General features: G+C 36.8%; 1 protein-coding gene across 14 annotated transcripts in view; it reads right to left on the bottom strand.

Moving 5' to 3' along the window:
* Positions 1-26,982, bottom strand: part of ADAM32 (ADAM metallopeptidase domain 32) — a 194,334-nt gene that overhangs the window by 20,910 nt on the left and 146,442 nt on the right. For 2 of the 14 annotated variants that reach the window (XR_002732041.2, XR_002732042.2), the window contains exons 1-7: positions 26,762-26,973; positions 23,880-23,918; positions 20,837-20,867; positions 20,453-20,491; positions 18,974-19,012; positions 18,219-18,289; positions 13,936-13,974 (exon numbers count right to left, since the gene is read on the bottom strand). Coding sequence is in view for 3 of the 14 variants with exons in the window: in XM_023214498.1 (XP_023070266.1) it covers positions 11,346-11,361; positions 11,521-11,559; positions 13,936-13,974; positions 18,974-19,012; positions 20,453-20,491; positions 23,880-23,918 (211 nt within the window). In the remaining 11 variants the exon portion in view is untranslated. Of the gene's footprint in view, positions 1-10,271; positions 10,397-11,307; positions 11,362-11,520; positions 11,560-13,935; positions 13,975-14,586; positions 14,695-18,176; positions 18,290-18,973; positions 19,013-20,444; positions 20,492-20,836; positions 20,868-23,879; positions 23,919-26,761; positions 26,981-26,982 lie in introns of those variants that run through there. The other 12 variants (XR_002732038.2, XR_002732044.1, XR_002732039.2 and 9 more) reach the window with 12 other exon arrangements.

Below are 26,982 nucleotides of genomic sequence, written 5' to 3'. Positions count from 1 at the left end.
ACTGTCAACATTAGACAGATCAACGAGACAGAAAGTTAACAAGGATATCCAGGAATTGAACTCAACTCTGCACCAAGGGACCTAATAGACATCTACAGAACTCTCTACCCCAGATCAACAGAATATACATTCTTCTCAGCACCACATCACACTTATTCCAAAATTGACCACATAGTTGGAAGTAAAGCACTCCTCAGCAAATGTAAGAACAGAAATTATAACAAACTGTCTCTCAGACCACAGTGCCATTAAACTAGAACTCAGGACTAAGAAACTCAATCAAAACCGCTCAACTACATGGAAACTGAACAACCTGCTCCTCAATGACTACTGGGTACATAAGGAAATGAAGGCAGAAATAAAGATATTCTTTGAAACCAGTGAGAACAAAGATACCACATACCAGAATCTCTGGGACACATTTAAAGCAGTGTGTAGAGGGAAATTTATAGCACTAAATGCCCACGAGAGAAAGCAGGAAAGATCTAAAATTGACACCCTAATATCACAATTAAAAGAACTAGAGAAGCAAGAGCAAACACATTCAAAAGCTAGCCAAAGGCAAGAAATAACGAAGATCAGAGCAGAACTGAAGGAGATACAGACACAAAAACCCTCCAAAAAATCAATGAATACAGAAGCTGGTTTTTTGAAAAAATCAACAAAATTGATAGACTGCTAGCAAGACTAATAAAGAAGAGAGAAGAATCAAATAGATGCAATAAAAAATGATAAAGGGGATATCACCACCAACCCCAGAGAACTACAAACTACCATCAGAGAATACTATAAACATCTCTACACAAATAAACTAGACAACCTAGAAGAAATGGATAATTTCCTGGACATTTACACTCTCCCAAGACTAAACCAGGAAGAAGTTGAATCCCTGAATAGACCAATAGCAGGCTCTGAAATTGGCAATAATTAATAGCCTACCAACCAAACAATGTCCAGGACCAGACGGATTCACAGCCAAATTCTACCAGAGGTACAAGGAGGAGCTGGTACCATTCCTTCTGAAACTATTCCAATCAATAGAAAAAGAGGGAATCCTCCCTAACTCATTTTACGAGGCCAATATCATCCTGATACCAAAGCCTGACAGAGATACAACAAAAAAAAGAGAATTTTAGACCAATATCCCTGATGAACATCAATGCAAAAATCCTCAATAAAATACTGGCGAACCGAATCCAGCAGCACATCAAAAAGCTTATCCACCATGATCAAGTGGGCTTCATCCCTGGGATGCAAGGCTGCTTCAATATACAGAAATCAATAAACGTAATCCAGCATATAAACAGAACTAAAGACAAAAACCACATGGTTATCTCAATAGATGCAGAAAAGACCTTTGACAAAATTCAACAGCCCTTCATGCTAAAAACTCTCAGTAAATTCAGTATTGATGGAACGTACCTCAAAATAATAAGAGCTATTAATGACAAACCCACAGCCAATATCATACTGAATGAGCAAAAACTGGAAGCATTCCCTTTGAAAACTGGCAAAAGACAAGGATGCCCTCTCTCATCACTCCTATTCAACATAGTGTTGGAAGTTCTGGCTAGGGCAATCAGGCAAGAGAAAGAAATAAAGGGTATTCACTTAGGAAAAGAAGAAGTCAAATTGTCCCTGTTTGCAGATGACATGATTGTATATTTAGAAAACCCCTCTCAGCCCAAAATCTCCTTAAGCTGATAAGCAACTTCAACAAAGTTTCAGGATACAAAATCAAGGTGCAAAAATCACAAGCATTCTTATACACCAGTAACAGACAAACAGAGAGCCAAATCATGAATGAACTCTCATTCACAATAGCTTCAAAGAGAATAAAATACCTAGGAATCCAACTTACAAGGGATGTAAAGGACCTCTTCAAGGAGAACTACAAACCACTGCTCAGTGAAATAAAAGAGGACACAAACAAATGGAAGAATATACCATGCTCATGGATAGGAAGAATCAATATTGTGAAAATGGCCATACTGCCCAAGGTAATTTATAGATTCAATGCCATCCCCATTAAGCTACCAATGACTTTCCTCACAGAATTGGAAAAAACTGCTTTAAAGTTCATATGGAACCAAAAAAGACCCCACATTGCCAAGACAATCCTAAGCCAAAAGAACAAAGCTGGAGGCATCACACTATCTGACTTCAAACTATACTACAAGGCTACAGTAACCAAAACAGCATGGTACTGGTACCAAAACAGAGATATAGACCAATGGAACAGAACGGAGCCTTCAGAAATAATGCCACACATCTACAACCATCTGATATTTGACAAACCTGAGAAAAACAAGAAATGGGGAAAGGATTCCCTATTTAATAAGTGGTGCTGGGAAAATCGGCTAGCCATAAGTAGAAAGCTGAAATTCAATCCTTTCCTTACTCCTCATATGAAAATTAGTTCAAGATGGATTAGAGACTTAAATGTTAGACCTAAAACCATAAAAACCCTGGAAGAAAACTTAGGGAATACCATTCAGGACATAGGCATGGGCAAGGACTTCATGTCTAAAACACCAAAAGCAATGGCAACAGAAGCCAAAATTGACAAATGGAATCTAATTAAACGAAAGAGCTTCTGCACAGCAAAAGAGGCTACCATCAGAGTGAACAGGCAACCTACAGAATGGGAGAAAATTTTTGCAATCTACTCATCTGACAAAGGGCTAATATCCAGAACCTATAAAGAACTCAATCAAATTTACAAGAAAAAAACAACCCCATCAAAAAGTGGGCAAAGGATATGAACAGACGCTTCTCAAAAGAAGACATTCATACAGCCAACAGACACATGAAAAAATGCTCATCATCACTTGCCATCAGAGAAATGCAAATCAAAACCACAATGAGGTACCATCTCACACCAGTTAGAATGGCAATCATTAAAAAATCAGGAAACAAGAGGTGCTGGAGAGGATGTGGAGAAATAGGAACACTTTTACACTGTTGGTGGGACTGTAAACTAGTTCAACCATTGTGGAAAACGGTGTGGTGATTCCTCAAGGATCTAGAGCTAGAAATACCATTTGACCCAGCCATCCCACTAATGGGAATATACCCAAAGGATTATAAGTCATGCTACTATAAAGACACAGGCACATGTATGTTTATTGCAGCACTACTCACAATAGCAAAGACTTGGAATCAAGCCAAATGTCCATCAGTGACAGACTGGATTAAGAAAATGTGGCACATATACACCATGGAATACTATGCAGCCGTTAAAAAGGAGAGTTCATGTTCTTTGTAGGGACATGGATGCAGCTGGAAACCATCATTCTCAGCAAACTATCACAAGAACAGAAAACCAAATACCACATGTTCTCACTCATAGGTGGGAACTGAACAATGAGATCACTTGGAAACAGGAAGGGGAGCATCACACACCAGGTCCTATTGTGGGGAGGGGGTACGGGGGAGGGATTGCATTAGGAGATATACCTAATGTAAATGACGAGTTACTGAGTGCAGCTTACCAACATGGCACATGTATACATATGTAACAAACCTGCATGTTGTGCACATGTACCCTAGAACTTAAAGTATAATAATAAAAAAAATTTAAAAAGTAGAAGAACTCAAGAGCACCAGAAAGAATAAACATGGGGTAAATGTAAAAGACTATTTAAACTTTTTCAAAGCACTACTGACTGTTTCAAGTAAAAATAATAGCAATATGTCAGAATTTACAACATACATAGATTTTTAAATGTAACAATACAAAGGGTAGAAGGAAGTAATAGGAATCATACTGATATAAAATTCTTTTGTTTTGTGTTAAGTAGGATAATATTAATTCAAGGTAGACTTTGATACATTAAGAATCCATACTGTAATCTCTGGAGGAAACACCAAATATTATTAATAATGAGCTACAAAGCCCATAGAACAGAAAAAAAAATCAGATTAGTGCTCAATTAACCTGAAATAAGTACAGAAGGAAAAAGCAAAATAATAAAAAAGATGAGAGAAATAGAAAAATAGAAACTGGTAGATTTAAAGTCAATAATATCAGAAATTAATTTAAATATAAATGCTAGGAGTGATGTCAGCAAGATGGTTGGTGAAGTAAGAAGTCTTGAGCTCCACTACCCACTAGCCCCACAACAAAATTTAACCAGCAACATCCACAGATTGGAAAACCCCAACACCTGAAAACAAGCTGGAGACACCAGCATGATATGTAAAACTGAACAAAGTCTGAATTAGAAGGGTAAAAGGAACAGTCACTCCGTGCTCCCACCTTGCCCCCCAAATTGGCATGGCAGCAGACAGAGAGGATTTCCCTAAGCTCACAGTTTCTACAGGAGAAAAAAGAGAATAGGAGGCAGACATCCAGCTTCTCTAGCATACCAAGACACTTCTCAAAACACCCACTTGGGACTCACTTCAGAGAGAACACTAGAGGAAATGACATGACTTGAATGCCTAGGGGTCAGTTAGAAACAAAGAAAGCAAACAGCACATGGATCCTGGTGGCACCTCTGCATCTTTGCTAACTGCAGTGCTCCATCAGATATCAGCCAGTCCCATAGCACATGTGCAAAACTGCGTTAGTCACCTTTAGAGGCATGGAAGGAAGCACAGTCTAGCTTCAGCTCTTAGACTGGTTGTTTCCCTGCCCAGCCTCAGCACGCATCCCAATAACCCCACAAAGGCAGAGAGACTGCCACTGCCATGGATCTCAGAAACAAAAAGACCACACTCGCTTGGCCAAGGAAGGCAGACAATAGCTACACACAGCCAAAAAGCCAGAGCAATTATCCCACCCAATCCAACAGACTCACGCTTTTGCAGATCTCAGAGAAATAGAGGTTATACCACTTTGACCTAGGAAGGTAAGCAGTGGCTCCACACAGCCAAACAGCTTGCCCAATAACCCCACCAAGGCAGGAAGACTCCCACCTCCAAGGACCTCAGGCAAGCAAGAGAGCTACACTGGCTTTAACCAGGAAGGTAAGCAGTGGCTTCACACAACCAAAAAAGCCACCCAAAGATCCTGCCTCAGCAGGGATATTTCCACCTCCATGGTTCTCAGAGAAGCATAGAGGCTATAACAGCTTGACCCAGGAAGGCAAGCAGTGGCTCCACAAAGCCAAAAAGTCCTCCCAAAGACACCACCCAGGCAGGGAGACTCCCACCTGTATGTATGCATTTGGAGAAATGTAGGAGCTAGTCCTGCTTGAGGTCAAACAGCCACTCAACTCAGCTAAAAGTTCATCCCACAGCTCCAGCCAAAGAAGGAAGCATATCCCCAATCACACATTGTTAGGGACCATAGCCTCAGATCCTTCCTCTCTAGAGTAGCAACACCACCTAACCTCAGAACACACCTGAAGCCCTGTCCAAATTCAGATAGCAAATAGCAAAATTGCCCAGCCAGGGAATAAATCTTGTGACCGGCCTGATCAGAAGCCATTAGAGTACTTAGCCAGCAGCTCTGCCTAATAGCAGAGCCCAACCAGTGGTCTCACCAGTCACTGGAGCTCAGATTGTAGCCACCTCTGATATTGGAGCAACAGTAGCAGCCCAGGCAACTTGAAAACCCACAAGTCTTACCTCTCTGGTGTCACAACCGGCTAGCCCTTTCAGAATCACAGACTAGGTAATAAGTGGAGCTCTATGCCTGGCAAAGAACACATGTAAGACCAGAAGACATGAATCTCTCCTCAAAGGTACAAACAACAATATAAGGATAAGAGAAGTACAAAAAATCACGGAGTCATAACACCTTTAAAAGAAACTAATAAAGATCCAATGACAAACCCCAAAGATATGAACAGCTATGAAATGAATGCCAATTCATAGTAACACTCATAAAGAAGTTTGGTGAACTACAAGAATATATATAGAGAAAAATTAAATGAAATTTGGAAAACAATAACATGGAAAAAGCAAGATTGACAAATAAAAACAAAACATAACAAAAAGATAGAAATCCTAGAGGTAGAGAATAGAAGGACTGAGCTGAAAATTTTAAAACAAATCTTTAATAGCAGAATTGATCAAGTAGAAGAAAGAATCAGTGAGATGGAAGACAGAGCCTTTGAAATTATCCATTCAAATGATCAAAAAGAATAAAGTATATGGACATAATGGAACCAAGCTTTTGCACAATAGGAGTTTCAGAAAAAGAATAAAGAGAAAAGGGGCCAGAACGCATACATAAAGAAAAATGGCTGAAAACTTCCCTAATCTAGAGAAAATACCAATACCCAGATGCAAGAAGCACAGACATCTCAATCAAATTCAACCCAAAGAGGAATTCATCAAGACATATAATAGTTAAGCTATCAAAAATCAAAGGTGAATAAAAATTCTAGAACATCAAGAGACAAAAAACAGATTAAATACAAAGAAGTTCCAATACAACTATCAGCAGATTTCTCAGGAGAAATGAGCCAGGAGAGAATTGAATGATACATTCAAAGTGCTGAAGAAAAAAACAAAATGTCAACTAATGCTTTATACTGCAAAGCTTTTCTTCAGAAATGAAGGTGAAAATTTTTCCCAGATAAAAAAAAAGCTGAGGGTATGTATCACCACTAGATAATGCCTTACAAGAAACACATAGGGAGTTCTTCAAGTCAAAAGAAAAGGACACTAATAGTAACACAAAAACATATGAAAGTATAACACTCACTGGTAAAATAAGTACACAGTCAAGTTCAGAATACTCTAATACTGTAATGATGGATTGTAAATCACTTACACATTTAGTATAAAAGTTAAAAGTCAAAACTATCAAAAAAATTATAATGATTTGTTAAGGGACATGCAATATAAAAAGATGTAAACTGTGACATCAGAAATTCAGAATGTAATGTAAGGGGGGTGGAGCTAAAATATACAGTCTTTGTTTTATTTAGATCAAAGTTAAGTTGTTTTCAACTTGAAATAGCTTATTATATCGCTAAGACTTTTTGTTCAGCCTCCTGGTAACCACAAAGTAAATACACAAAAAAATAAAAAGCATGAAATCAAAATGTCCTCTTAGAGAAAATCATTCAATCACAAAGGAGGACTGTAAGAGAGCAAGGAAGGAAGGAACTATAAAACCATTTGAAAAAAATGACAAAATGGCAGTAGTAGGACCTTATCTTGAATGTAAATGGATTACATTCTCCAATTAAAGACACAGAATGGCTGAATAGATTAAAAAAGAAGATGCAACTATATGCTGCCTGCAAGAGACTCACTTCACTGGTAAGAACACAAACAACTGAAAGTGAAGGGATAGAGAAAGATATTCCATGCAAATGGAAACCAAAAGAGAGAAGGAGTAGCTATACTTAGATAAAATAGAACTGGAATTTAAAACCATAAAAAAGGACACACAGAAGGTCATTAACATAATAAAAAGGTCAATTCAGCAAAAGGATATACAATCACAAACATATAAGCACATACAATTGGAGCACCAAAATATATAAAGCAAGTATTAATTAATTTAAGGGGAGAAATTGACTGCAATACCTTAATAGTAAAGGATTTTGAAATCCTACTTATGTCAAAGGACAGATCACCCAAACAGAAAGTCAACAAAGAAACATTGAATTTAAACTGTAACTCTAGACCAACATACCAACTCTGGACCCCACAGACATTCACAGAACATTCCCTCCAATAGCTGCAGAATACACATTCTTATCAGTACATAAAACATTCTCCAGGTTAGATAATATATTAGGCCACAAAACAAGTCTTAACAAATTTACAACTGAAATCATGTCAAGTAATGTTTTCTGACCATGATGGTGTAAAACTAGGAAACTTTACAAATATATGCAAATTAATCAAAATGCTCCTGAACAACTAATGAGTCAATGAAGAAGAGACACCTGCACTCCTCTGTTTATGGAAACACTATTCAAGATAGCCAAGATATAGAGTAAACCTTAGTGTTTGTCAATTGATGCAAGGATAGAGAAAATGTCATATATATACATAATGGAATACTACTCAGCCATAAAAAAGAAATCTGTCATTTATGGCAAAATATAGAAACCTGGAAACCCACGGATGTGGAACCTGTAGATATGGAGGACAAACTGTATTTCCAAACAGCTAGATGAGAGGATTCTGAATGTTCTTACTGTAAAGAGATGATAAATATATGAGGAGATAAATACACTAAATACACTCATTTTATTTTTTATGCAATATACATATATATTGAAACATCACACTTATGCCATAAATATGTACAATTATGTATCAATTAAAAACAAAAATAAACAGATATGAATGCTTTTTAGCATTCCATTTAAAAACATTGTCAGACTGGATTTTTTTAAAAAATACAAGAACCAACTGCATACTCTGTACATCAGATACACCTTAAATATAAGGAAATATGCAATGGAAGTAAAAGAATGAAAAAAGATACTCCGTGAAAAGACTAACTTAAAAAAGCTGCCAATTAAAAAAAAAGCTGCATGGCAATATTACTATCACCAAATCAGAATTCGAAATTAAGAGTATTACTAGAGACAACAACATGAATTGCATAATGATAAAGAGCCAATTCATTAGGAAAACATAACAGTCCTAAAGATGCATGCACTAAAATATAACTCCAAAATACATGAAGTGCAATTAACATGTCTAAAACAAGTAACATAACAACAATAATAAAAAACAATAGTTGGCAATTTCAACACGTCTCTCTCAAGAATTGATAGAAGAGGAAAAAACAAGATTTCAAGAACACTATCAACAAATGACTTAATTAACATTTATATACTCAGCAACTGCAAAATACACATGTATATATTTAGTACACACAGAACATTCAACAAAGTATATTGTAGGCTAAACCAACTCAAGAAAATAATTTCAAAAATTGAGATTATATAAATATGTTCTCTGGTCACCATTGAGAAATCAATAAGGAAAAAAATGCACTAAAAAACACCAATATTTGGATTTAAACAGGCTTCTACATAACCTATAACTCAAAATAGAAATCAAAATAAAAATTTGAAAATATTTTGACCTGAACTATAATGAAGACATAACATAAAATATGTGGAATGCAGTTAAAAATGTACATAGGACAAACTTACACCTTTAAATGCATTAGAAAAGAAGATTTAAAATCAGTGATCTAAACTTTCACCTTAAGGAGGTAAAAGAAAGCAAATTAATAAAATGTGTAATCAATGAAATAGAAAACAGATATAATAGAGAAAAATAACAAAGTCAAGAGCAGTTCTGGAGAGATTCTTAAATTAATTAAGTAGATAAACTCTTCACAAGACTGATGAGAGGGAAAAAAAACCTTACTATTTTTAAGAAATGAAAGAGGGGACATAACTATAGATCCTACAGACATAAAAAAGAATATTATAAACAACATTAGGCCACAAGTCTAATCATTAAATAAAATGGATAAACTTTTAAAAAAAAAATACAGTGTCTGAAAAAAACCTATCCCAACAATAAATGGAAAATTTGAATAGTTCTCTATTAAATAAATTGAATCTGTAATTTAAAATCTTGCCCTTGCCAAAAAAAAAAAAAAAAAAAAAAAATCTCCAGTGCCAGAGAGCTTCAGTGGTGAATTTTGACAAACGTTTAATTGAAAATCTGAACAATTTTTTCAGATTATTTCAGAAAATGGAAAATGAGAGAACCTTTCTCTAATCATTTTATCAAGCCTAATACCAAACTCTAATAAGGGAATCATACTTGCCTTTAAGACCTATGCCTAAGGGTCCTTCAGAAGCTGCTTCTCTGTCTTCTGGGCTTGACCTTGTGGGTCACATGGCCAAGGGACAAGAGAAAGGTGGGCGGGTGGGGGTAGAGGGAAAGGCCTGGATGGGAAGTTACAATCCCTGAAACAAACAGTCCTCCCTCAGAAGCCCAGACTGGGGTCATGGGGAGGATGAGGAGGGCAACTATCTGGATATATTGGACCTGTGTGCAGTCAGCCAAATCCCATGAGAAGGACCAGAAGGAGGAACACGGTACACTGCCCAGATTCAGTCCTGAGTAAGACTGAGTAGGTGTTGTATCTGGGGCCCCAGGCAGCGCAACAAAGGGGGTGGCATGGGGCGGGAGGCACAGGGGCAGGAGTCGTGGAAGAGCTGCAGAGAAGACAATGGGGAAGAGCTCCTGCGGAGTCAGGTGGGGATGGAGACAGCTGAGATGAGTTTGGAGGACTGTTTTCAATAAAGGGCCCTGCAGCTGCAAAACTGCAGTCGCCAGGCATAAAGGAAAGGGAAGAAAAAAAAATGAACACGCTGGCATGCAAATTGATCCACACTCAATGTATTGTTTCTTTCAGCTGTGACCACGGAAGGAAAGACAGAATTTTCATTTCTTAGCGAGACTCTCGATGTTATCCGTTGCCTTCTGAAGGAGCCACTAGTTACTGTGGAAGAGAACAAAAAACACGTGCTCGAAGTACTGACAGCAAACTCCCTCCCACTGTACAAGCAGCTGGGGTACTGCCAAGTGGAAAATTCATGTGGCACCAAAAAAAGAATTATTGAAAGGATGTTTACAATTTTGCCTGTGAAATTATTTGACCATGAGCCACTTATTTACTTTGTGCTTTTCTTTGATTTCTGAGGAACCATCATGTTTAATCAGAAGTACTTGCAAATGAAAAAATTAAAATTATTTCATATAAAATGAAATGTTTATGAATTTAACAAGTTAATGTCTTTACATATTTTAGAAATTTAAGTTCACATTAATTTTCCTTTTTTCATACCTTGCAGCCAATTATTGTGTGTGTGTGTGCGCGCGTGCGTGTGTGTGTGTGACAGTATTTTGGCCTTTTGGTCTTTGGAAATTCATAGACCTGAAGCAGTGTAGCCTATGCTGCCTAATGAATAAAATGGTCCCAATCACAGATTTGTTTTATAAACAAATTTACAGATCTTCCATCTTATTAGGTACAACTCTTTAATTCTAGTCTATCAACAAGAGCAAGTTCTCAATAAACTTAAGATAACTTTACTAAACTGAAAACAAAACAAAAAAAAACTAAGTTATTTAAATACTCATTAGTAACTGGATTAGTAAAGATTGGTCATTTGAACATAGGTCATTTAGGCTGGACATGATGGCTCATGCCTGTAATCCAAGCACTTTGGGAGGCTGAGTGGGGGGCAGATCACCTGAGGTTAGGAGTTCAAGACCAGCCTGGCCAACATGGCGAAACCCCATCTGTACTAAAAATACAAAAATTAGGTGGGCATGGTGGCACAAGCTTGTAATCCCAGCTACTCAGGAGGCTGAGGCAGGAGAATCACTTGAACATTGGAGGCAGAGGTTGCAGTGAGCTGAGATCGCACCATTGCACTCCAGCCTGGTCAACAGAGCAAGACTCTGTCAAAAAAAAAAAAAAAAAGAATAAAAGAAAGATAGGTTATTTACTGGTGCAGTACTTTAACCAATTCATCTACCCAATCCATACTTAGGAATTAATTGTGTATTCTAATTTCATACATGTATTCATTTTTAAGAAACACCTTCTAATATACTTACCTACTGCTTTGTGTTTGGGTACTTTCCTGTGATTTGGATCTAAGTAAATAAGGAAATAACATTTTTAGGTTGTTATAATACAACCTGTCAAAGTTATGTTGTATTTATTTGTTATGGCAATTTCTTCCTCTTTCCCTTCAAAGTTGTACTAAAAAAGAAGTACTTGCCAAATTTCTACCTCTTTTCCATTTTCTTTTTTTAGAGATGGAGTTTCACTTTGTCACCCAGGTTAGAGGGCAGGAATATGATTGTGGCTCACCGCAGCCTCAACCTGCTGGGGGCTCAAATGTCCTCCTGCCTCAACCTCCCAAATATCTAAGGCTACAAGCATGCACCAACATGCCTAGCCATTTTTTTCTATTTCTTTGTAGAAACAGGATTTCAGTTTGCTGCCCAGGATGGTCTTGAACTCCTGACCTCAAGCAATCCTCCCACCTTGGCTTCCCAAAATGCTGGGATTATAACATTTTGTCATGTGAGCCACCACATCCAGTCTTTTCCATTTTTATATCCACAGATTCCTTATTTCTAATCCCCCAACTAAAAGAATGGGAGAGAAAAATAATGACCCGAAGACAAATTAATCAAGATTAATTCACAGAGAAGATAAAACAATATGATTGAGTCTTCAGTGATAATATATAATTTCACTTCTCCCGTCCTTTCCCTACCTTTGCTCTTTGATATCTTCAAAACTTAGTGTTGATTTTTTCTACAACTCGGACCATGAAACATTCTTATTTAATATAATTAGTTATCTCCCAAACCAATAAAAAGATTTGTATTTATAGACATATGAGTCTACTGACATATACACCCATTAGATTTCTGGCTTTAAAAAATGTATATATTGTTTCACTGTGTTTACCCAAGGAATTGGCTCTACCAACATCTCCCACTGGCTTACCAATGGCAACAAAAGTACTAAAAATATAAATGTAAAAGGAACAGAAATACAAGAAAATACAGTAAATGCTACAACAGTAAAGGACAGCAATTATGTCTGCTTAGCCTACTAAGTTTAAATGAAAGAATAATCACAGAATACCTTTCTGGGTATGCTAAACACAAAGTTAGAATAACAGGTTAACATTCCAAATTATACTCCCCAAATCCAGTGTATATTATCCTATAGATGATGCCCTTGTCTATCCCTCAATCTAGTTGAATTGATTACTTTTAAAGAGGATGATTATGATATGATTATGGCATATTTTATGAGGAGAGATCATGTAAGGGGACAATTAGAGTAGTTACACCACTAAGAATTATATGTGCATATGTGAACTTCAAGAGTAACCACTCATTTGTTAAGCAAGTATTTGTTGAGCATTAACCCTGCAAGATGCTACCTATAAATAGGTAAGGAAAATAAACATGGACATGACCATCAAGTGATTTCAGAGCCTAAAAGGAGAGCAATGCTTCCAGGTGAGCAGAAGATTGGGAGAATTGCAGTGTTTGAGCACTCTATCACAACTCCCTTGGAGACAGTGGCAGAGAATGGAGACCAAACATAACTTAGAGAAAGTAACTGATGTCTGTAAAAGGGTGCTTATGCTAGCAGACATCCAAGAACAACAGAAAGAATAAAGGAGACAGAAATGCTGTAGCTTTCCTAATGGATGGGGTACCTTCATTGGGGAAAATAGAAACTAAATAATGTTGTGGTGTAGCCTAGAAAATTTAATCTATGTGTATAAAGGATATTTTGGAATAGCAGTGGGTTGAATGTAACTCAAAGAGGTCACTTTAAGGAAAAATACTAGGCAATACAAGAAAATGAAAACTCTACAATGGAGAAACCATGACGAACATAGCAGTAAATATTTGATAACTTCAGAAGGATCACAAAGCCACAACTGTGGGGTGTAGGAAACGAAAAGCTTCTCTAAACAAGTTCAGAGAACCCTTGTCAACACCTGTGTGGGACATTGAGGGTCTGTGGGAAATGTAGAATTTTAGTGTGTTTGTAATACTGTCTCCTAAACTCTTCCTAAGTGGAAATAATCATTCACTCAGTTGTTCACATTGAGTTTTTGTGGGTGTAAATGCAACCTGAAAAAATACTATTTCCCCTTTGTGTATCCCAGAATAAAGGATGCAAAATGTTCAGCTTATGATTTAGTTTCACAAAGTAATTATAAATATTTGTCTCTTATTAAATTCCACTAACTTATTTCTTATGTACCGCAAGGGTAGGTAACCAATATAAATTTAGTCGATTGAAGAAAAAAGATTAATGGAATTTAATGCTCGTTCTAGAATGGGAAATATTAATAAGTTGGGTTTGGTGTAGACTTTATCAGTTGTGGCTGCTCAAAAAATGTTGTGCAATTATTTGTGAATTATCAACTTTTTCATTCTGAATTTTCAGCATACTTATTTATAAGTAACACTTTCTATCTTGCTTACCTGCTAGTATATGCTTGGGTACTATCTTCTGATTCAGATCTAAAAATAAATTTAAAACAATATCTATTAAATATTGTTAAAAATAAATTTAAAACAATATCTATTAAATATTGTTAAAAATAAATTTAAAACACTATCTAAAAGTTAATACTAAGAGCTTGCCTACTTTGAGAATGAAAAGCAGGCCATTTTACAGCACCAAAACTAATTATTTAAATATTTGGGGCATGCAAATAAATAGCATTCTTTTTTACTCAAACATCAAATGTAACATATGGTACAAAATGTAAATTCTCTAGTAGAGAAGAGTATCAAGATAGCAGAGGTTTTTCAAATTACTTTGAAGTTAATACAAATTTAACTAAATATCTAAACCTGTCCTTCAGCCTCCAAGTTAGTTTTGTATTTGTTAATACACAAATTGCAGCAGTTTGTAAATTAAAACTTACATTTACTTCTGACCAGTTTGGCAGACTGGACTAATAGGAAAACTTATCCTTTCTATTAGATACATAGAGAAAAGCTGAAGAAAACAAAAACATATACATAACTAAGACTGACAGTCACAAAGTGTTTTCCTTCTATCATTTAAACAAAATAAAGAAATTAGAAGCTCAGAGGGAAAACAAGAGCTAAAGTTGAATTACTTACACCCTAAAAGATGTGGTTTTCATTAACACTAGCTTGGAAGGAGGTGAGGGCATGGATCTTGACGTGTTAGAAAGCTGGAATGGAGCTGTTTTCCAAGCCTGGTAGTCTCTAATGAAAATAATAAAAGCTATGACCACTGCACTTCAGAGCACAACTAGCAAATTTTCTCAGCCAAGTGAAAAGAAAAGGATTATCTAGAGATGCAGGAATCACAGGCCTGTACCATGCAATGCAGACCTCAACTGCTCAGTTCCACTACCTGCAAATCTGAAAGAGCAAGCATGGAAAACATTACGACATTCATGCCCCAGGAGAAGCAAACGTGAAATACTCTCATCCTCCCAATGCATGCCTCTACAACTCAGGGCATGCAGAATTTCCATGAGAACAATCACTGCCCTTGAGGGTGGACTTATCGATCTAAATTGCAAAACAAAAATTCACACATCAAGATCAACAGATAATATAAAAATCTTCAAAATAGAAATATTTAGGATCTCCACACAAATCAAGGCAGGAATGAGGCAAAAAAAAAATAGCTATTAAGAAATTGGAGGATTTGGAAACTGATATAAGGAAGTGAAACAATGTCAGATAGAGAGGTAGAAAGGCGTAACACATGAAGACCCCAGTTAAGGCCGGGCGCGGTGGCTCATGCCTGTATTCACAGTACTTTGGGAGGCCGAGGCAAGTGGATCATGAGTTCAGGAGTTCAAGACCAGCCTGTCCAAGATGGTGAAACCCTGTCTCTACCAAAAATATAAAAATTAGCCAGGCATGGTGGCAAGTGCCTGTAATCCCAGTCACTCGGTAGGCTGAGGCAGGGAATTGCTCGAACCCAGGAGATGGAGGTTGCCGTGAGCCGAGATCGCACCACTGCATTCCAGCCTGGGCAACAGAGCAAGACTCCACCTCAAAAAAAAAAGGAAAGAAACATGGAGGTTAAAATGAGAAGACCCTCCTAAATATAATCATTTCTAATGGAGAAAAGAGAAAGAATGTGAAAGAGTCAATAATCAATAATTGAAGACATAATGACTGAATTGATTTTTTAGATTTAATGACCTGAGTCCTGATATCTAAGTACTATATTGAATCCAGAGCTGGATAAATAATAACAAACTCTATCAGAACATATCATAAAATAACAAAACATTCAAGAAAAAAAGGAAATCTTAGAAGCCACCTAGAAAAACACACATTCATTGAGAGGGGAATAAATAATGATACTGACAACTAAGGTCTCATCAATGACAGTACATGGCACATTACAACAACAGAATATTACAAGACACTTGCAGAAAAGTCCTTCTCAGCTAGGAGAAACCATTTGAGCTATCATTCAAAATTGAGTGTGGAATAAAAAAAGTATGTTCAGGCATTTAACACAAAATGTTGATAATACAGAATCTCTAAACTGAAACTAAAAGGGTTGTACTTGAGAAAAAAGGAAACTAAGCCCATAATGAAAAATCAGTGGATTCAACAATAAATAGTGAGAGCAAAGCAACTGATAAACATGTTTTAAGATCCTAGCAGGTATTAATTTAATATAAAAATGATAATAATAATAATAATAATGGAGGGTAGGATTCTGTAGGTAAAACCTGGAAGAAGCTAACAGCCAAATGACAATAATATGGGAGAGTAATGTTTAGAGTTTGCTGATAAATTGTCAAAGATTCTTCTGGATTGCTTAGGAAAAGACTGGAAATATTGAAAGAATTTAGACATTTAAAATAATCACACTAAAGTGGTACTAATGTGACCCATACTGGTGACAGGAAGAGATGGCAGAGAAATTCTAGGCAGAAAAGGGTGGGTGTCTGGTGAAAGTGCCACCCCTCAAGCTTAAAAGCCTGAAACCACAGCCCAAAGAGAGAACTTCTATCCCTGTTTTCCTTCTCAAATGTTGCCTTTTCCTAAACTACCCATGGCCCCACCCCGCCCATTCTGGGCCTATAAAGACCCCAGACTCAGTTGGCAGAGAGGAGAGGCAGCTGGATGTCTTGTCGGGGACTACAGCTGGATGTCAGAGAGAAGCGGCTAGACTTCTCTCTGTCTAGAGAAGCTGTCTCAGAGGGACAGCTTGATGGCATAACTTCAGAGAAGAGTCCAGCCCGAGGTGGTTGGACTTGAGGGGAAGATTTCCTGTCCATTCCCTTTTCAGCTCCCCTTCCCGCTGAGAGCCACTTTCATTATTCAATAAAATTCCTCATATTTCTCATATTTATCATCTTTCAATTCATTCACGCCATAAGAGTTTGGGAGCCACAAGTGTGGATTCAAAAGGCTGTCACACTGTCCCTTTGCCCTTACTGGCAGAGAGCAGCCGCCTCACTCGAAAAGGCAGAGGGCCTACTGAGCTGTTAACACTTAAGCCCTCTAAGCTAAAAGAGCACTGTAACACGCCCCTGGGGTTTGAGGAGTCACAGGCACCCCGCATGGATGCCGCTGCAGGACCTGCACAGAGTTCGCTCCTGCCAGCGCCCAAAAGTGCTGGCTCTGGCTCCTGCACCTGCTCACCTGCATGCTCCTTCCCGAGTGGTGGAACGCAGTGGGTTCCAGTGAGTGGAGTTTAATCCCGCCCAGCCAGGGTTGAAATGGACGGCTGGTTCCAGCACTCCTGCACTCCAGCAGTTCCCACCTCATTCACCCACGCGCTCCCTCCGATAAGGAGTGAGGGGGCTGAGTAAAGGAGGCACCCCTGTCATGAGACCCCTGAAGGGGTCAGGGAAATACCCTGCTTCACTGGAATTCATTCCACCTCTCTGCTTTCGTTGGCCTCAACAACCTTTCCACTGACGTCCCACCAGTTAAAGATTACTTAAAAGATAAATGACATGAAAACCATGGTGGATATTATACCACTCAAGCACAACCACTGTGTCACATGATGTTACCAAAATTCAAATGAATAGTTATTCTCAAATGATTCGCTGGTGCATGCTAAGCTAGAAAGCTAGACCAGTGGTTTAACATTCCAAATTAAATGATGTCTATTGAAACGTACATTTTCTTATGGGTGATGCTATCACCCCTCACCGAATGGAGGTAAAGAGCCCTGGGAGAGATGAATTTCACTGACAGGGTTTCAGGATAAGAGATGATGTATTGAGCAAAGAAGAAACGGAGGAAGCGACAACATCATCATGGCTATATGGATGTGTGTGCCTGCATGCATGTGCACAGATGTATATAGATTTTTCTATGTACCTTTGTGTTTGTGTTTTTGTTTGTTTGGTTGCCTCTGTGTGAAGATCAAAGGTAATCATTCATTCATTCCTTCAACAAATATTGATTGATCACTTATAATACAAGCCGAGCACTCTGCTACATGCTAGCTATACAATGCTGAGCAAGATAGACATGGGCTTTATTATCTGAGATGACAGAATACAGTAAGAGAAAAAGGTCCCTGAGTCTTGCTGGGCCTGATCCCTATATGGTAACTCCCTTGGTCACAATAATAAGAATGGACATGATGATAAAAATCAACATTTTAAAGACAAACTCATGACTCCAAAGTGTCACTGTAAGGAAGAAGAATAATGAGACAGATTAGAAATGAGAAATGCAGGCATTCTTACTGAAGAGGTAAATTTCTTCTGGAACAAAAGAAATCATACAACCTCGTTGTGCAGCTTAGAGTTTGCCCTGTGGATTTGGATGTGCTTGGGGACAGCAGTGGGCTTGGAGGAACCTGGAAAGAGTAACACCAGCCCCCTATAAATATATATAAAAACTATAACTCAGAGAGGGAGCAGTAAAAACTTCAAAGCATTTTGTATCTGCAGAAGGACCCGAAACCCACAATTGCTGAGTGTGGGGAAGTAAAGACTTATTAGATTATTATAAAAAGACATCCACCTTTCAGGAAATGGAGGGGGACCTAGTAATACTGAGAGGCTATGAAAGATGTGGAATTTTTGTTTCTTTGTGATGCTTTTTTATTTTCAACAAATTCTTCCCAAGTGACCTATGTGAGCATTCACTCAGTTATTCATCAGCATACATATTAGTTTCTAGTTGTACCATTTCCAAATAAAAAAGTAAACTTCCCCTTCGTGTACTCCAAGAAAAAGAATACAAAAAGATCCTTTTTATGAATTAGCTCCTTAAACATTTCACCAAAAATGTTTTCCTTTGTTTCCCAAAAATAAACTCCCAACACATGTTAACTAAACTGCAGGAAAGAAGATATTGTCTTATTTAGACAAATACTCACAAGTTGCTAGATCAGCAAATAGGTTGTTTTAAGGTATAGTACTTTACTAATTGTGGCTACTCAGTTAATAGTTAGCAAGTCATTATTAATTATTAATTTGTTCATCTCAATTTTTAACACATACTTATTACTTTAAAAAATGCCTCCTAATTCACTTACTTGCTAGTATCATCTTGACTGCTGCTTTCTGATCTGGTTCTAAAAGAAAGCAAAAAAATAATGCTTCCTCATTAACACTAAACAAAAATGTGCTTCCACAATGAATGTCGGATAATTTTATAAACTGTGTTAATTATTTGATACCAAGAATCACCACTGATGAATAATTTCAAAATACTAAATTAGCATATGCAAACAAGTAAAGTTTTATTCATATGCAATGTCCATAAAAAGTATAAATTTCAAATCTTCAGCTAAGCAGAGGAACAAGAAAACAGATTTGTTTTTCTCTTTTTCACTTTCTAGCACAGAATATATGCTTCATTTTAAATGTCTGATTCTGGCCTTCAGAGTCTGTCCATTGACAAATACATTGCTATAGGTTGTGATTCAAAATCCACACTAATATCAAGAGACTGAGCTGATGGGGAGGTATGGTAATTTCCCCTCCTATCCTACACATAGAGAACTAGTGCAAAAACAACACATACTATTTACTAAAACTTTACGAGAAAAAAGGCCATTTCTAGTGATAGAGGGAGAGAAATGAAAATGCAAAAGGTAAATACAAACTAAATCTGAATGACTTGGGGGGTACATAATTCAGTTTCATAAGCCACATCAGCTTATCAAGCATTGAGACTTCCTAGAAAGATGAAGCTGATCTCCTTCTCTAAACCTGGAAGCCCTGAAAGGCAGGGATAGTAAAAGCTGTGGCCACTAGACACAGAGATGCATTAGGGAAACTGCTTCAGAAGTAGAGATGAAAAATCAACACCAGGTGGCATGGGAACCCTGAGCACCTAAACTGGTTTAGGAATTTGGATGGAAAAATCACACAGAGAAACAGGAGTCTTAATTCTTTACATGTACAGGATAAGGACACCAATCCATGCTTCCCATGAATTCCAGAGTAACAGTTAATGTAAAAATTTATCAACACAGGAGGGTAAAACATGACCTCCACAAGGAGTCTTCTGCAAAGCACAGTAGGTTTGTTTACACCAGCATCACCACAAACAAGTGAGTAATGCATTGCTGTCTGATGTTGTGATGGCTACAACATCATTAGGCTATAGGAATTTTCGCCTTCATTATAATCTTATGGAACCACCACCATACATGTGGTTTCTCCTTCACCAAAACATTGTTATGAAGCACATGGGTCTGTAACACCAGCTGGGTAACTTCTAGGCCCTATACATTCTTTTTCTTTACTAATTATATATGTCCTATCTCATTTTAGAATCAGCTATTTTATTCCTTGTTTCCTTAGAAGAGACTTCCAGTAAACATTTATTAAATAAAGAAAGGACTAATTTGTTAGAAACTAAATTTGACTGTATCTTAGCAGTCTGGATTTTAGTGCATTGCTTTACCGATTGACATTGTTCAAAAATATTTAGAAATAAATTGCAAATTATCAATAAATTCTTAATTTTCAACATGTATCTTAAAAACATCTTCTAACCTACTTACTGGCTGGCATATGTCTGAGTGCTGCCTTCTGAGATGGATCTAAAAAGAAAAATTGAAAGCAATGCCTCAAGTTAGTACTAAGAAAACTTGCCAACTTCATGAATGAAAATCGGGCCATTTTATAATTAGTATTATCTCTTTAAAAGACTACTAATAAATAAAATGATGTCCAAAGGTCACTGAACATAGATGCAAAAAAATAACATTTTCATCTACCCCATACCTCATCCATAAGAAGGGCACATTTCAAATCCTACAACGAGGAGAGTATCCACAAAACACAGATTTGCTTTTTCTGACCATAGAATATAGATTTGTTCAGAAAAAACACAGATTAGCTATTTCTAAACATAGAACGTAGATTTGACTTTGAATGATTCTCACCTTCATACCCCAACTTTTGGTTTTTTATTCACTGTTAAAAAAAAAAAAAAAAAGACAATATTTTGTAAATTAAAACCTATACTGCCCCCTAGGCAATCTAGCAGAGTGAGCTGGCAAAACAATTTTCCCTTTCCATTCCTTGCATAGAGGAGTGCTGAAAAAAAAATCACACACACAAACATTTGATACACAACTGAGGCTCACAGCAAGGAAAGACTCTCCTGTTGCCAATAAAAATGATAAAACTGAGAGCTCACAGGGTAAACAGGAGCTCAGGCTGAATGACTTGAGAAGTATCTAAACCTACAGTGCTGCCAGTCATATGAAAGTACATCACATACAATTATGTACAGTACAAAATACATGATAATGATAATAATAACTGGTTTTGGTTTATGTGTTTACTATCCTATCATTTTGTTTGTTTGTTTTTTGAGGTGGAGTCTCACTCTGTCTCCCAGGCTGGAGTGCAATGTCGAGATCTCGTCTCGCTGCAACCTACGCATCCCGGGCTCAAGTGATTCTCCTGCCTCAGACTCCTGAGTAGCTGGGATTACAGGCATGTGCCACCACTCCTGGCTACTTATTTATTTATTTATTTATTTATTTATTTATTTATTTATTTATTTATAGTAGAGACAGGGTTTCACCATGTTGACTAGGCTAGTTTTGAACTCCTGACCTCGGGTGATCGCCCGCCTTAGCCTCCCAAAGTGCTGGGATTACAGGATTGAGCCACCACGCCAGGCCTATACTATCCTTTTTCTATCACTATTTTAGAGTGTACTCCTTTTGCTTATTTAAAGAAAAAAGAAAGTTAACTGTAAAACAACCTCAAGCAGGTCCTTCAAGACGTATCCAGAAGGTGGCATTGTTATCCTGGCCGATGACAGCTCAAGATCTATCATCACTTCTGAAGACCTCCCACAGGACAAAATGTGGAGATGGAAGACAGTAATACTGGTTGTCTTGACCCTGCATAGGCCAAGGCTAATGTGTTTGTTTGTGTCTTAGTTTTTAACAAAAAAGTTTAAAAAGAAAAAAAAAATTAAGACAAAAAAGCCAACAAAGATATAAAGAAAGAAATTTGTACACTGTGTTTGTTTTTGAGCTGTTATTACAAAAGTCAAAAAGTTTTATAAAATTTAAAAGTTTATCAATTTGAAAAGTTATAGTAAATGTAAGGTTAATTTATTATTGAAGAAATAAATTTTTAAGTAAATTTAATGTAGCCTAAGTGCACAGTGTTTATACAGTTTATAGCAGTACTCAGTAACGTCCTAGGCCTGCACATTCACTCACCACTCACTGACTCACCCGGAGCAACTTCTAGTCCTGCAAGTTTCATTCATTGTAAGTGCCCTATACAGACATATCATTTTTTATCTTTTATATCATATTTTTACAGAACCTTTTCTGTTTCAATACATAAATAGCCAATCAGTTACAGTTGCTTACAGTATTCCATATGATAACATGCTGTACAGGCTTATATATATAAGGTTATAGGATATAACCTAGGTACATATTAGGCTATACCATCTAGGATTTTGTAAGTACACTCTGTGATGTTCACACAATAACACAATCACCTAACAGTGCATTTCTCAGAATGTATCCTTGTGTTAAGCGACTCATGACTGAATTAGTGTACTGCTTGGGTAAACAACAAACGGATGGAATTTTATAGATTGTGACAGAAGTCATGAATCTAGATGTATAAATTTCTAAAATAATTATGGGTTTGGGAGAGCCAATTACATTGACCTAATTGTTCTGTTCTTTTGATCATCAATAAATTGCATTTTGTCCCTATTCATCCTACTTATGTTTCTTTTATTTCTTTTTTTTCTTTTTTCTTTTTTTTCTGGAGCTCACTGGTGATCATGGCTCACTGCAGTTTTGAACTCCTAAGCTAAAGCAATCCTCCCACCTCAGCCTCCCAAGCAGCCGGGACCACAGGCTCATGCCATCATGCCTGGCTAATTTTTTAATTTTTAATTTTCAGGTGTACCGCACACCTCAGCCTCCCAAAGTGCTGGGATTACAGGCATGACCCAACATACACAGCCCCTATTCATATTTTTTAACTATAACTTCAGTTCTCACTATTTTCTAACAGTCTGTGAACTGGACTCCGTATTCTCTGACACTTAATTACCCATCTTCAATTTTGTAAAAGTCCAAGACCTTATTTCTTCAAATATTGACTATTCCCCACTCTAAATTTTCTATCTCTGAATTCTTTCGTTTCTTAACTGGTCTTTTGTATGTTATTATTCTGTTTATGTTGTATTCTGAGTGATTTCCCTAAACAATTTAAAAATAAGAAAATCTTTTTTCAGCTCCTTTATTTCTTGTTTAATGGATTCCATTTGTTTTTCAACCTCTATGCAGATCCTAAGCATTTTTTTGAAGTTTTTCAATTACCTGTATTTCTTTAGATTGCTTTGGCTGTTGGCATTACCACTTTTGGTGGCTTTTTTTTTTTTTTTTGTAAGGTTAAGTAGCATTGATTGTCTCATGAGAATTCTGCATATTTTGCTTTGCGCAGTAGGTTTGCTTACACCAGCATCACCACAAACAAGTGAGTAATGCATTGCTGTCTGATGTTGTGTTGACTACAACATTACTAGGCTACAGGAATTTTTCACCTTCATTATAATCTTATGGAACCACAATCATACATGTGGTTTATCATTTACCAAAACATTATTATGCAGCACATGGCTCTATAACACAAGCTGGGTAACTTCTAAGCACTATACATTCTTTTTCTTTACTAATTATACATGTCCTATCTCATTTTAGCATCAGCTATTTTATTGCTTGTTTCCTCAGAAGAGACTTCCAGTAAACATTTATTAAATGAAGAAAGGACTAATTTATTAGAAACTAAATTAGACTATATATTAGCAGTCTGGATTTCAGTGCATTGCTTTACCAATTGAAGTCCAAAAAAAAATTGAGAAATAAATTGTGAATTATCAATTAATTCTTAATTTTCAACATGTATCTTAAAAACACCTTCTAATCTACTTACTGGCTGGCATATGTCTGAGTGCTACCTTCCGATTTAGATCTAAAAAACAAAATTGAAAATGTCTCACATTAGTACTAAGAGAACTTGCCAACTTCATGAATGAAAATCGGTCCATTTTATAATCAGTATTATCTCCTTATAAGACTAATTATTACTAAATAAAATATTGTCCAAAGGTCAATGAACACAGATGCAAATAAATAACATTTTTATTTAGCCATATACCTCATCCATGAGAAGAGCACATTTCAAATCCTGCAATGAGGAGAGTATCAAAAACACCCAAATTTGCTTTTTCTGGTCTCTTCTAAACACAGAATATAGATGTGACCTTAAATGTCTGATCCTGACCTTCATTATCCAACTTTTGGTTTTTTATTCATTTTTAAAGAAAAGATTACCTCTGAGGCCAGAGTTTTAATAGCACTGACTTAGAAGGAGCTGAAGCCCCAGACCTTCGGATGTAGACATGCTGTAAGTGAACTCTTTAACTAAACCAGGAGCCAGAAGGGACCAACGAAGCAGGAATAATAAAATTTCTGACCAGTGACTTTTGGAATGCAAGAGGGAAATATGCATAAACAGAGAGAAAAAATGCATCAAGAAGAGAAGTAGGACTCCCAAGTGTCCAAAAAGCGCAGTTTTAGGACCCCAGTTCACACCCCCACAAATTCTTGAACACTATGCATGGTAAATTTTTAAAAATATTTTTTCTTTAAGAAAGAAAAAATTAAACAACTGGTATGGTTAGGCTTCGTGTCCCCACCCAAATCTTACCTTAAATTGTAATCCCCATAATCCCCATGCATCGAGAGAGACCAGGTGGAAGTAATCGAATCTTGGTAGTGGTTTCCCCCACGCCTTTCTCATGATAGTGAGTGAGTTCTCATGAGATCTGATTGTTTTATAAGAGGTTCTTCCCCCTCCACTTGGCACTTCTCCCTCCTGCCGCCTTGTGAAGAAGGTGCCTTGCTTCCCCTTCGCCTTCTGCCATGACTGTAGGTTTCCTGAGGCCTTCCCAGTCATGCTAAACTGTGAGTCAATTAAACCTCTTTCCTTTATAAATTACCCCAGTCTTGGGCAGTTCTGTATAGCAGTATGAAAATGGACTAATACAACAACCTACATATATGTCTTCATAACACAGCACACACAGAATTCTCATGGGAAACATCAAAGACACTGACAATAAAAGAGTCTATCATTACAAACCACTAAGAGTTAATGTCAACACTACACTAACACATGAATTCATGCAACAAGCGCTACAAACGATTTGCTTAAAAAATGCTTTAATCTGAGAATATTTAGACTCCTCATAGAGATCTTTGCAGGAATGGAATCCATAAGTCTAAACCAGGACAGACAGGAAAGAAAAATTAGAGAAATGAAAGAGTGAGCTAAGAAAATTAATCAGAATGTGAGACACAGAGATTAAAAATATGTGAAAGTTGCAAATACTAAAAGCATACTCTAATTCTGGCCAAGATGGAGTAAGACTAAATTTACCCTCCTGCCAGAATGTCCAAAAATACAAACAAAATGTATGAAACAATTGATTTCACACACTGGCTACTAGACAGTGCAGTACAGTGAACTTTGAGAGAAGGAAACAAGGTGAGTTCTGTGATTGAGTCTTCTTATTGTCTAGGGAGAGTTTTCAGGCTGTAGTGCAGTGAGGGAAACTGAGGCAAATCTCAGTAGTCTGAGTTGAGGTGATAGAATTGGGGTCCTAGGAAGGGCAAGGAAGCTAGGGTTCACAGGGCAGAACACCACAGAAAAAAAGAAAATGTTTAGAAGGAATCCTGAGATTGGCGGAGGACCATCCCCCCAACCCCTTGCATCTTCTGCAGAGAACTGATGAATGCTTGCCAGTGAGGGAACTACCTGAGCCAGAGTAAAACCATTTATCCAAAATGAACAAAGGGAATAATTTCTTGTGCTCACAGAAGGACAGGAATAGTTTGAGTTCCTTCTACCTCAGTTGAATATATGGTAATTCAGAGTAAGATGGATAGAGTTACTCAGAATGGTACTGTCTTTTTGTGGGTGACTATTTTGATCCTACCTAACAAAGTTTAAAATCAATGGTGTAAGAATAATTAAAAATTTTTGTGCAAAATACACTATTTCCATATTTCTTAACATATATAAAAATTAATTCAAATTAGATATAGATCTAAAGGCAAAACCTAAAACTGAAACTTTTAGAAGAAATCACAGGAGAAAATCTGTAAACTTGGGTTAGGCAATTATTTCTTAGCTACAGCACCAAAATTACGATCTATAAAAAAAGAAATTGATACACTGGTTTTACTAAACATTTACAACATTTGCTGTTTAAAAGATTGTTAAAAGTATTAAAAGACAAGCCTTAGACCGAGATGACATGTTTCCAAATTACATATATAATGATGGACTTATATTCAGAACACTCAAAATACAACAAACCCATTTCAAAAATGATCAAAAGATTTGAAAAATACAATAAAAAGGAAAACAACCCATAATTTGAATAGACATTTCTCCAAAGAAGGTATACAAATGGCAAATAACCATATGAAACAAGTGTCAACATGATTAACCATTAGAGAAATTAAAATTAAAATTATAATGAGATACCACTACACAATATCAGAATTGGTAATGTTAAAAAAAAATGAGACCACATATTGTCAAGGATATTGACAAGGATATGACAAGTTTTATTGACAACTAAAACTCTCATACACTAGTGGCTGAAATACAAGATGCCAAAACCACTTCGGAAAACATAGCTCTTCCTTTAGAATTTAAACATACACTTATTTTATTACCCAATTATTCTATTCCTAGGCATTAACCAAGAGAAGGAAAGCATATATTCACATAGCGACTTGTACCTGAACGTTCATGTTAAATACAGTAAGAAATTCTTCTTCAAAGGTTTAGTTTGCTTAAGTTTGCTTGTTTGTTGTTCCCTGCTTTCAAGGCCAGACTTCTTTACTTACTGTGTCTCCCTGCCCTGGTAAACAACCTTCCTGCCAGTCCTTATCTATACAGCCCACATTCCACATCTGCTACCCACTCTGTAAATTACCTCTCCCATTGCAACGGCTACTCC

Source organism: Piliocolobus tephrosceles, chromosome 7 (assembly GCF_002776525.5).
Source record: "Piliocolobus tephrosceles isolate RC106 chromosome 7, ASM277652v3, whole genome shotgun sequence".
NCBI classification, from domain to species: domain Eukaryota; kingdom Metazoa; phylum Chordata; class Mammalia; order Primates; family Cercopithecidae; genus Piliocolobus; species Piliocolobus tephrosceles.
This window is presented reverse-complemented; position numbering and strand designations above follow the sequence as displayed.